Source organism: Amblyomma americanum, chromosome 11 (genome assembly GCF_052857255.1).
Source record: "Amblyomma americanum isolate KBUSLIRL-KWMA chromosome 11, ASM5285725v1, whole genome shotgun sequence".
NCBI lineage: Eukaryota > Metazoa > Arthropoda > Arachnida > Ixodida > Ixodidae > Amblyomma > Amblyomma americanum.
The window spans coordinates 5,054,872-5,067,354 of record NC_135507.1 but is presented as its reverse complement, the minus strand read 5'-3'; the positions used below and the strand labels follow the sequence as shown (position 1 = coordinate 5,067,354).

Genomic DNA, 12,483 nt, shown 5'->3' with positions numbered 1-12,483 from the left:
TCAATAAGCAAGGAGCCGAAAGGTATTAGTTAAATTTCAACTTTTCAATATTAGTTAACCAGCATGTTTGTTAGCATGTCTTAGCTGTATTCTGGTGAACTACATCGTTGACAATGCTATGCCGAAAAATGCAGACTTCTATCTAAAAAGCTCATTTTTAAAAATCGTGTAAAGTCTTAGCTGAAACGCCCTTTATACTATATCCTATATGTGCAAAAGGAAGAGATGTGCAAAAGGAAGGACACCCGCCGCGGTGGCTCAGTGGTTAAGCATTCGGCTACTGATCCGAAGTTCCCGAGTTCGAACCCGACCTCGGTGGCTGCGCCTTTATGGAGGCAAAACGCAAAGGCGCCCGTGTACTGTGCGATGTCAGTGCACGTTAAAGATCCCCAAGTGGTCGAAATTATTCCGGAGCCCTCCACTACGGGCATCTCTTTCTTCCTTTGTTCTTTCACTCCCTCCTTTATCCCTTCCCTTAAGGTGCGGTTCACGGGTCCAACGATATATGAGACAGATACTGCGCCATTTCCTTTCCCCCAAAACCAATTATTATTACTATTAACAGATGAATAAGCTAACGCTGTTATCTTGTTTCTTTCACTTGATTTTGGTGTCCACCTTCAGAAGGCATGCTCTCAGTTTACCAGTCCTTTTCTTCTAATATTGCTTGGTTTTTCATATTAAGGGGCGTCAAAAGCACAGTGAACTCAACACGACATGCGCCAGGCATTCAAAACAGGATACTGAACACAGCGTGTGCTTTTTTTGTTTTGAAGATTACTTCCTGTATTTGCATGCATCGGACTCCATTTGCTTTGCTGCAACAACCTTCTTCCCTCTGAATAGACACTTATTGTTTACATCCTTTCTTCATTCCTTCCTTTTTTGTTTCTTTACTTTCTGGGGGCTGACGTCAACTTCGTCATATTTTTCTCTATCACCAAAAATTTTTATCATATGCTTCAACTTTCATTCAGCGTTCTTTAAAATAATTCCGAAATTTTTTTCTTGAGCGAGGGGAGAAGGGCTTTAATTTTATTTTTATGGGCTGATGAGACTAAAACAACTTTTTTCGGGCTTTACGCCGACGGTATAAGAAAGCATCATCATTATTACCCCTTCCACCGCTCGAGGAACCACGCGACGGCTGCGGTGGGCACCGTGGCACCCGCGCACGCTACCATCAGATCATCACGTCAGTGCCGTCCTGGAAGACTGTGCACTTCCATCGATCCCTGTGTCTCTGTGAACTTGCCCTCACCTTTGCATGACACCGTTTCCGGTACACAAGGACAAGACAGGTGACAGTGGTGCTCACCGCCGCTGAGGGCATCGCAAATGGATGCTTCGGGTTCGTCCAGCAACGGTGCTTCAACGCCTGACCGACGGGCACAGCCACGTAGACAGGACCAAGAGCAGCAAGAAGACCGCATTCAGGACCGGGGATCACAGCCGCAGCAGCGGGATCATCGGCAGGACCATCAGCAGGCGCAGTTGGCGCGGACGTCATCCCGTCGCGACGGGCAGCCAACGCGGCATCGTCGTAGGCAGAGTAGGAACTCGTCCACACCTTCGTCCTCGGACAGCACCACGGCGGCTTCGAGCGGTACCACGCTGACACAGACGTCGCGAAGCCAGTCCCTGGACCTCGATGCGAGCGGGCACAGGAGAAGGTAAGCAAGACAATAGCTTGTTGTCGGACTTCCGCACTTCAACGACGGCAACCATTGGCGTGGGCCAGACACTAGCAGCAGTTTCCGGCACTACGCAAAATTTCAGTCCTTCGAGTGGTCATAAGCTGGCAGTGCGGAACAGTGGCTTCAGCAAGTTGTTCGATTAGAAGCTGCTGTTCATACATAACGCGTGTAAATATTTAGATTACGAAGTCATCGAAGCCAAGTCATTCGTTTCTCACGTGCGACATCCTTGTCCATTGGTTCGTTTTCCTCCCGCTCTCCTAAGTGTTGGATCGCGAATATCACCACACCGTGATGGCGCATACCGTACTGCAATCTCTTCACTTTCAGCCCACAAAAAGAAGCTTCTGTTAAGAAAGAGCGCAAGCACGATCCACTGTGGCCGCTTATACTTTAAGCTCGGAAACGTACTTTCAGATGGCATGGCTTCTCGAGACCATACAGTCTTCTTAAACCTGATGAGAATGTACTGATTTATAATCCTTAGTGCCTGAATGCGCTTGAAGGTAGGGCTCGGCGCAATATGAACGGAGAAATGAATTGTACAGGGGGAAATAATTAATTGCTGCTGTAATTTCATGATAGGCTTCAAAGCCTTATTCCCAACGGTACTGGTCATGAAGGCGGTATGGAGTTCTATAATGTCGTTCCGCTTTCTTAAGACGCTATCCTTCTAAAAGAAATAATTTGTACCTTGCTTTATCTTCGTGCATACGAAGGAAACCAACAGTTACTGAAACCAAGTAAAGTATTTTTATTTGCAGTGTTAAACGACAGAAAATTTGTAATGTAGACACTTTACAACTCAAATATGATTAGGATGTAGAAGAAACGACAACGACATGCCACCAGTAGGATCCGAACCAAAGACCCACTGTCGAATCTAGTATCATTTGGGGAGAAATGACTGCACCTTAAATTTCCCATTGACCAACACCAAAACCAATTATCTTTCAGGTGCCAAATGATCACACTAATTTCCCATGTATTAAACCACAAGTGAAAACAGAAAACCTTTCCCTATGCCCTCCTTGCGTTAATTGATTGTTAGCTTCCTTCCCATGTATGTCACCACAAGCGCCTAATTTCCCTGCCCATCTTCGCATATATTATCAGAGCTGCTCTACTGAACTTTAACTCGCAGCATCACGTGGTACAAGAGTCGCTCTATTTTCCAAAATCTCATATCGCCCCTCTCTTCCTCGTTGCAGCTCCAGCCAGTCCGGCGGACATTTGGCGAGAGTTCCGATCAACTACCGGCCAATGGGTTGGAGCGGAGTGTTCAGCATCAGGTACTGACTAATGGAACATTATATGTCTCATCGGCAAGATTCCCGGGGTTCTTGTCCAGCATCTGAGGTCCGAAAACCCCATTGACATCATTGTTGTCTCGCATGACGTCAACGGCAGACCACAAGATAGCAATGGGTGATAATAAGCAATGAAGCAATCACAATAGAAGAGAGAGTAGCAGTTAGTGATAGTGATTTAGTTATAGTGACAGTGGTAGTTTTAGAATGGTAAAGAATGTTACTAAATAATGAGCGTCATTAGTGACATTTGCAAGGCGTTAGGTTGAAGGCCTTTGTGGTAAACGTGTTTAGGTCGGAGGTCTTTAGTTTAAATGCTTTTAAGTCACAGGATGTTTTCGCATTCACAGCATGTAAAGACCTCAAGTGCCTACAGTAACTTTCTCTCTCCTTTTCTGCGCTTCGCCTCCCATACATATCATACCCACATAAGGCTTGTTCATGTTGTCTCGAACTTCGAGGCCAACAAAAAAGTTGCACCTCTTCCCTCTCGTTCTTCTTTCACTCCCACCTTCCTCACCGACATACGTGAGACAATTACTGCGTCACTTCCTGCCCTCAAAAACCTTTTTTTTTCTTGGACCACTAATCCTATCTTTAGTCTCTTTTCGTGCAAGAATTCTTGGCAGTATCTTTTGAATGAGGGGATAAACAACCTTTGCCCCGCGCTTTGCGCCACCCGTCTCCCCACCCCCGCAAGGCCAGCGCAGTTCTTCCTTACGAATTTTGCATGCATGGCAGTACGGGACCTGCTGGCTCTCACCGGTGGCGTTGCGGTCGATTCCTATGATTTTACTCAGCCCCATCATGCACTTGAAAAGGCCGGTAACCACGCCTAGTCCCGAATTCCCTTACTACACCGAAGGGGACTCAATGGGATCCGGTCGAGCTGTCTATTTTAGGACTGCCTCACAATAGGGTGCTTTTGCCACTTTCGACCATAACTATCAAAGCCGTCTTCTGCACCAGTCAAGCCTGCATTCCGCGACGCGTGGCGCAGGCTGTCCCCGTCGGCATCGCCCTTCTCGCTGCCGCCCGAGCTGTGCGGGCCTCTGCTGCAGCTGCCCCTGGACCTGTGCGCTGCCCTGCGCCGCGGTGGCGAGCGTGGAAATGTCCTGTTGTCGCCGCACTACGCGGCCTGCATTCTGGTCATGATGCACCACGGCGCCGCGGGGAACACGAGGCACCAGCTCGGACACCTGCTCGGTTTTCCGGAAGACGACGGCCCACCGAGGTGAGCCGAGATGTTCATTGCCAACATCAGCAAAAGTGCACTGAACCAGTATCATCATCATCAGCCTGACTACGCCCACTGCAGAACAAAGGCTTCTCTCATGTCTCTCAAATTAACTCAGTACTCTGCCAGCTGCGCCCACCCTATGCCTGCAAATTTCTGACTCTCATCCGCCCACCTAATTTTCTGCCGCCCCCTGCTACACTTGCCTTCTCTTGGAATCCACTCCGATATCCTTAAGGACCAGCGGTTATCTTGTGTTCGCATTATATGCCCTGCCCAAGTCTCCTTTTTCCTCTTGATTTCTACAAAGATGTCATTAACCCGAGTGTGTTCCATCGCCCACTCTCCTCGATTCCTGTCTTTAAGGTTATTCTTATCATTTTACTTTCCATAGCTCACCGCGTTTTCCTTAACTTCCTCACACTGAACCTTTTTCGTTAACCTCCACGTTTCTAGAAAAGATGGGCAAACATTTCCACCGTAAGATGTAAGTTCGGCTTGTTCCTAACGGTTAATATTAGTAAATGGCGAAAGCGAAACACATCATCAAAACAGAAGAAATCTCACTAACATACTCTGCGATACTGGCAGAAAGTCAGGTTATGGAATGACACGCTTTTCTCTTTTCCCTCCTGTTGTCTGTGGCCCTCTCTTTTAACTGGCACCTCCAACGCAGTCATCACAAAAAGCGTAACTCACTTTGAGACCGAACTTCACAACATGGTGCCCTGAATACAGTTTCCTGGCCGCCGTGTTGGCTTAGTGGATATGTTGCTCAGCTGCTGACCCGAAATACATAGGCTTGATCCCTACAGCGGCGCTATCATTTCGATGGAGGCGAAATGCTGGAGACCCATGTTATGTAATGCCAGTAAAGGGTCCTTAGGTTTAGGTTACATGGATAAAAAGGAAGTGGGCGATTTTCCAAGCTTCATTTTTATGCATAATATAAATGTCATCATCACTGTCATCGTTTTCGTTTTTGTCATTATGAGCCCCACTGCGTCAAATCGGGGCAAATACCTTTGCCACTGATTATCAGCTGCGTCCTGCCTCAGCTAAAACCATCTTGTACCCACAACCGTTCTAATCTTCTCCGCCAACCTGATACTTTCCCGCCTTTTGCTGAGTTTGCCTTCGCCTAGAGTATACACTCCGCTGCCTTATAATGGGCCACCAGTAAGCGATGATAAAAGTTGTAAATTGTCGCATAATGCAAATATCGCAGACGCACCATCGACGGCACGTCCTGCTGTGGTGGTGCCTCCGGCTTTCGTCGGGGTTCGTGCCTGGAGACCTTCGGGCTGCACGCGTGCCGGCTGTTCTGCAGCGACTTCCACCGGCCGCGGCAGAAGCTGGGTGCAACGGGCTCCATGACAGGGTACCTGGCGCTCTTCCACGACGCCAGTGTCAGCCTCTCGGCCCCCTACCACCGGCCTCTAGTCATGCTGTCGCCGCAGATACACGCCAGGTGTGGCCCTTTCACGAAGAAAAGAGAAAACGCCTTGTCTAGCGTCAGCCTGTTGTATATGCCTTGTAAAGCTCTAACACCGTTCACAGAAATACACCAACTAGCTTTGCAGCATTTTATGGTTGCGCGTATTGTTTAACGTCCCGAGGTTCCACATGCTGTGCGAAGGACGTCGTAGAGGAGGTAGCCGGATGAGTTTAGGCCGCCTTAAGTTATTAATGCGATTCAATGCGTCAAATTCGTGCTGAGCAGGCGAGTGCAAAGGCCACTGGACCTGAGCAGCGGCTTATGAGCCATGTCATGAAACACTTCACGAGCCACTTTCACAGGTGGAATAAAAATTACACTCCATTCAAGGAGCACCACCTTCACCGAGCCGTAATGGTCTTCAGAACTGTCTTTCAAGAAGCTAAGCCCATTGCACCTTCTGTGTGGCTGCAGGGACTTTGCGGTGTGTTCCGAGGAGTGTCGTCATTCGATGGACGGCCTGTTCCGGGCCCTCTCCGGCTTCGCCTTCGAGAGTCCCGTGTTCACCGCGGAGTGCATTGGTCCCCGCTCCCTACTCGCGTTCGCCAGCCTGGCTCTGCTCGAGGCCCGCCTGCCCGCCCCGTACCGGACGTGCCGCAGAGCGTTTCGGGAGGCCTCCGGCACCACGAGGCTTGTGCGAACTATGTGTCGAATGGGAGCGCCCTACCGCCGGGCGAGGTACGGCAGGCAGTTCTTGCACCTAGCCAGGACATACTGCCGCACTCGAGCTCAAAAATGGGCTCCCACATTACCGGAGATAATGTGCGATAGTGTCATTTGGGCTAAATGACTCGGGCCATCTAACATGCAACGGCGAATCAGGCCTGAGGCGCAGCCTGTAATGTGTACTCAACGGTTATCGCATGTAATTTACTATAATTTTCGATATATTTCAGGCTATGGCTCGTTGTGTGTGGCATTATGGTAGAACTGTAATCACCTGCATATAGCTTATTCATGCGATTCCAGCGATCTATTCACGGGCGAGCAACGTAACGCCCTCTTACAATGAATGAAGTAGCCTGTAACATAAAATGCAAGTTTGGTATTGAGAATACCGGCGATGCCCTGTAAAAGTACGAAGTGATATCCGGCACAGTATGCACTGAAAAATGCTAATTGCCGTGCAACGACGTCGCGAGAATGGCAAACGTGTTCTCAAGAGCTATCGCAGCAGAAAGGTAGATCATTGCGCTTTTCCACACAAAAAATTTCTTCGTGGCATATTCTAAACCGTCCTCAAATCTTCCCATCATGTAGCACTCAGCGCGTATCTAACCGGCTGACCTACTCTTGGCCTGTTCCCCAGGTGCGTTGACATCGGGGCGACAGTGCTTGAGATTCCATTCGAGTCGCCGCTGGTCGAGTCCATGCTAGTCTTCCTACCGGATCTCGCTAGCCTGGACAAGCCCGATGGCCTGGCCTCGCTCGAGCGGTCTCTCTCCAAGGAGAAGATACTGGACTGCCTAGCGAGACTCGAGCATCAAGGTCCCGTAGACGTTACCCTGCCCAGAATAAGACTCCATTGTGTGACCGATTTGGCGCATCTCATGCCCGTCATGGGCGCGCCGGATGCGTTCGGCGAAGCGGCCGACTTCTCCAACATGGGCAATGTCACCTGCAGCGAAAGAAGCGAAGGCGGCGGTGCAGGTGCATGCAGTGAGTGCTAACATAACTAACCTAACACGTGGCTAATCAGAAGCATACTGCAAACACATAGGAAGATGTATAATTATTGTAAGAACCCGTAACTCTTTTCATCATCAGAGACAGGCTGGGAACGAGTGATCGTGAACACCAGTTCCTGAAACTGTTCAGTATGAATTCCAAAAATGTGACTGTCCATACTTGCAGTGTTCGATTGCTGCGCAAGAACTAAGCCCGACCCCTGTCGACGTCACATTTCTAGAAAGGCGACTTGCAAAGTTGGCATATTACATTACATGTCAAAGACACCCTCAATAATTATGGGAAAACACAGTTAATTTCTTTCTCTGTTTCTTTCCTTCCTTCCTTTCTTTTTATTGATTTGTTTGTTTTTACTTGAGTACGGCGCAAAAATTAATTCATCCTTGAATGCGAACCAAGCGTTGTCTTTAATTTTGCTAATACCTGTAAATTCAAGAAGGTCAAATCACTCATTTGTGAATTCCCCTATTAATAAGACAGAAACGTTCGTATATATTTTTCTTCGTGATTGATTAGCGAGCCCGCAACTGGTTCAGTGAACAGTGAAGCTCATCAAGGCCGACCTTTTTAAACTGAGGAGTCGCTTCGAGGTACGCTACTTCAGTTTATGAATCATTCCATCCAAGACTGTTTTCGCGCGCACATTCCCCACTTTTGTGTTTAGTTCTCTTCCAGCCATCAAAAAAGACACTTTCTGCAGTTATTTTCGACTTCTTAATATTGGGAAAATTTTCTTCATCTCGGCATCGCAGTCCGCCTGAAGGTGTCGGCCGCCAAGCACTTCGCTGTCTTTAACACTGGCCTCCGCACAGCTACCGCCCAATCTACACCTCCAGCACTGCCCCCGATCGCCGACTACGACGAGCGGCCCAGCTTCGACTTTACGGTCGACCGGCCTTTCCTGTTCCTGGTACTCGGCAGGGACCCGGACAGCGTCCTGCTCTTCGGCTCCGTCACGCGAGCCTTATAAGGCCCTCGTACTCCAGAACGCACTGTCGCTACTCTTGAGTGACACTGTCTCATTCGAGTCGGACATCTGGTGCGAGCGTTCTTGTTTAGGACTAATTTTCGGTGTTAGCAGTTTTTGGCGGACCGTCGAATGGCCTGACTCTGTATGCGCTTTGGGGAGTCGCGCGACTGCATAAGCAGGCAACTTATTTACGTGGTTCTCGTGCAGCATGCTTGCTTGGGTCGGTTGTATCACGTGACCTAACAAATGAAACAAACCACGCCAAGCAACCTAAGAGGACCCACAAAATATTGTGACGCGGTACACCGACGATGTTAAGAACACATCCGAGTTAAGCTTCGTTTTTCGTTTACGGCTACATTCTTTCTTCAATTCTTGCATTCAACAATGATTTTTTAGATACGAAAGCGGCATGCTAGCATGCATGACTAAAGTAATATAACGTAATTTCTGCGGATTGATTGCCTTCGTTCTAATACATCGTAAAATGTAGTGCCAAGAGGGCTTTTCAGTTGTAGAAATGATAAACCGCGATATCAAGCATTACTATGATCAATGAACAGAATAGGATTTGACATTACCTGAACTATACTTTATCTCGATATATAGGCACATTCTTGGCTACTTCACGGTGTGAATATTGCAGTTTCTTGCTTAAAATTTTAGATATTTGCATTTGTGGATAGTGTAGACAAAATAAAATGCCCAAATAAATGTGCATATGCCACATTACTCTTACACAAGAGCTTTGTCTAAGCGTTCAAATATGTGGATACGAAGGAGCCCAGTTAGCTCGAGCAAACAAATGCCGGTTTCCTGGCGCCTAAAGAAATTGGCAGTATGGCACGATCGATATTAAGGTGAAAGCCTTTAATGGCTCATACTCGCGGCCACTAGCCTGTCCGTCCGTCCGTTACGCTCTTCAGAAACTCGATAAGTAAAAAAGTGTTTGTGCATGAGTGTATTCGAACCGCCAACCTTCCATTCCGTAGCCGAGCGTGCTAACGACTACGCTACTTCCTGTCAACGCGCATGCAGTTCTTGTCTAGGACGCCGGAGAGAGTTTGCGCAAAGGCGTCGAATCAGATGGATGCCTCCCAAACGTCCTCCAGTGTCTCCAGCATTTAAGATTCACAAACAACTGCATACTTAATCAACATCTTCACCACACATCAGTGACACAAGCACCAACACCGCGCTAAAAGCTTCCGCCTCACCGCACTTCAGGTCATCAATGGGGCCCCCGCTTCCCTGATCTTTTGTTTTTCACGCATCGTTCATGTCAGCACACAAGTTTCAAATAAAATCAGAGATAACAACGCAGCGCATAGTCACAATATAAGCCTCAGTGCTCAGAGGGAACGTCAGCCGGAACAAATGCTTCACACTGTTCTGTCAAGATAAGATATTCAAACGAAACAACCTCGGATCACAACGACAAAAGGTGTTAGAAATAACCTTTTTGAGGTTGCCTCAGGCACGTTCATGAACGGCCCATATCTCTTTGCTTTTATTTTGTTATTTCACTTCTCGTGTATGCACTGTCGCGGATTGTGCTTTGTGGGCTTAAAATTTAATCACCCCGTTATGAGAAAGTGCGCTTCTAGAGCGGAAGCTCTCCATTACTACATGTCTTCCAAGGTCAATCTTGATGCGCGTTTGACCTTGAGGCCCCGGAGCGCAGGGAAACCACGTGAATCGCCTAGCAGAGGGGTACATGCGCGCGTTCGCCGGCCCCGCCGCTGTGATACCACGTGATTAGGACAGGGCAGGCTGGGAGAGGCGCAGCTGCGTGTGCCAGCCGGCTTAGCCGTTGTGACACCACGTGACTAGGGGAGTGCGCAACAGTTGCTACGTCGGCGGTTTCTCCTTCAGTTCCGCCATGGATGCGCGCACCAGACCGAGTGCGCCAACATTTAGGCGTTGCTGTCAAGCCGCGTCTGATCATCCAGTCGATATAGCTCGTCGAGGTGGTGTCCTGCAAAGGACACGAGCAAACCAGGCTTTGAAACCCAGGAAAAACGAGAAGCTAGACTTACGAAACAACGCAACAGAGCTTTCTTTCTGTAAAACATGATTTAGAAGAGTTAAACCTTTCCATCTCTTTCTCTACCCTATATGCGCAGTGTCGAATCACTCGTTTTGTTCCACCACAGTGCTTAAATATTTTGTCTGCCTCCAGAACTGCACTTGTTCTTTTTCACGCTACTTGACTTTAGCACATGTCATGCAGATAATTTTGTTTGTACATAACCTTGCCGCCAACTCTAAAATGGGGCTGCAAGGCGAAGCAGTCGCTTACGCTCTCGGTGAAAACTATAGAAATAGTTTTGCATGATGTAGAAGGAAAAGAAATTTTTTCATTGCAAAGACTTCAATTAAAATGTAACCAAATTTTGTACCCAATTACAGACTCAATAAAATGAGTGCTCAATTACGAAAAATTAATCACTTTCTTCATTACTTTAGAGCTTGTGCTGCTTTGGGTAAGCGTAAATTTATTGAAAGGTTGTTTTGAATACACTGCTAAAAAAATGTGCGTGCACGATGACGTCATTAAACGAGACACTTTTTAGCAATGCCAAATATAGATTCCTGTATTTTTAAGAACGAGCAGACCTCCGTTGCCAAGCCACCTGTTGCTCTTCAAGCTGGTGAAATTACATCCACCCTTAAAGGGTATGCGTGTTAATGCGGCAAACTTGTGCTTAACGAAAAGCTTGCGATGAACAATTCCGAGGACACAGCCGTTGGATCCAAGATCACAAGTTCTAAGACTAGAAAAACCTTCCGGATCATCTCAGAGCGTCGGTTATGCTGTCTGCAGTACCTATGGCCGGAGATCATCACAGAAAGGCACTACCCCGTTCCATTCCTGTCGTACTACGTATGCACTACGCATCCTACATGATGATGATGATGATGATGATGATGATGATGATGATGATGATGATGATGATGATGATGATGATGATGGGAGAGGCGAGGTGGTGTCGGTACCTTCGTGCTTCCCGAAGATGCGACTGGTCCACAAATGCTCACAGCATACCCGGTGACTAAGGGGGGAACTCCTCTCACATCATCATCATCATCAGCCAGACTACGCCCAATGGAGGGCAAAGGCCTCTCCCATGTCTCTCCAATTAACCCTGTCATTTGCAGACTGCGACGACCGTATCCCCCCAAACTTCTTAATCTCCTCCGCCCACCTAACTTTCTGCCGCCCCTGCTACGCTTGCCTTCTCTTGGAGGTCATAATAATAATAATAATAATAATAATAATAATAATAATAATAATTGTTTTTTTAAAGGAAATGGCGCGGTATATGTCTCGTATATCGGCGGAAACCTGAACCGCGCCATAAGGGAAGGGATAAAGGAGGGAGTGAAAGAAGAAAGGAAGGAAGAGATGTCGTAGTGGAGGGCTCCGGAATAATTTCGACCACCTGGGGATCTTTAACGTGCACTGAAATCGCACAGCACACGGGCGCCTTAGCGTTTTTCCTCCATAAAAACGCAGCAGCCGCGGTCGGGTTTGAACCCGGGAACTCCTGATCAGTAGCCGAGTCACTCCGTTAACCTTAAGGACCAGCGGTTATCTTGCCTTTGCATTAGATTTACGCAAATGAAATTTCGGTGTTAGCCCGATAGAGAAACTCTCAGAGCATTTATTTGAGGTTCTACCCGAGAAGAGTCGTGTCTTTATGGCTGAATCCACGTTTTATGCCTTACAATAGCCAAGCCAAGTAAGAAACCTCATCTTCCCGTTATTTATGCGCCTCTCTATGGTGGAATAAGTGAATCGCCGCCAGCTGTCCTTCTAGTTATATTAAGACACTCTATGGCGTACAACACTTTGTGATGGACGGGGCCGAAGAGGTGGCAGCAAGGCTGTTCTGTGAAGCTACCTGACGTTCAGTGCGGAAACAGAGCCCACCATGAAGTTTAATTCGACTATCCTATGATTCCCTTCCTAAGGGTAGAAACTTGGGCGAGTCGGTAACGGTGATCCATGGAAAGTGAGAGTAGCGCAAAACGGGACAAAGGGACAGAGAAAGACAGACACAACACAGGCGCTAACT

General features: G+C 47.8%; 2 protein-coding genes across 2 annotated transcripts; both read left to right on the top strand.

The window, feature by feature from the left end:
• The first annotated feature begins 1,000 nt into the window (after positions 1-1,000).
• Positions 1,001-6,754, top strand: LOC144110879 (uncharacterized). The gene is made up of 6 exons (XM_077643947.1): positions 1,001-1,673; positions 2,909-2,989; positions 4,008-4,241; positions 5,473-5,769; positions 6,157-6,420; positions 6,712-6,754. The coding sequence occupies exons 1-6, from the start codon at positions 1,339-1,341 to the stop codon at positions 6,752-6,754; spliced, it is 1,254 nt and encodes a 417-aa protein (XP_077500073.1). The 5' UTR covers positions 1,001-1,338.
• Positions 6,755-7,045: 291 nt separating this feature from the next.
• Positions 7,046-8,955, top strand: LOC144111333 (iris-like). The gene is made up of 2 exons (XM_077644603.1): positions 7,046-7,401; positions 8,184-8,955. The coding sequence occupies exons 1-2, from the start codon at positions 7,113-7,115 to the stop codon at positions 8,399-8,401; spliced, it is 507 nt and encodes a 168-aa protein (XP_077500729.1). The 5' UTR covers positions 7,046-7,112; the 3' UTR covers positions 8,402-8,955.
• Positions 8,956-12,483: the final 3,528 nt, after the last annotated feature.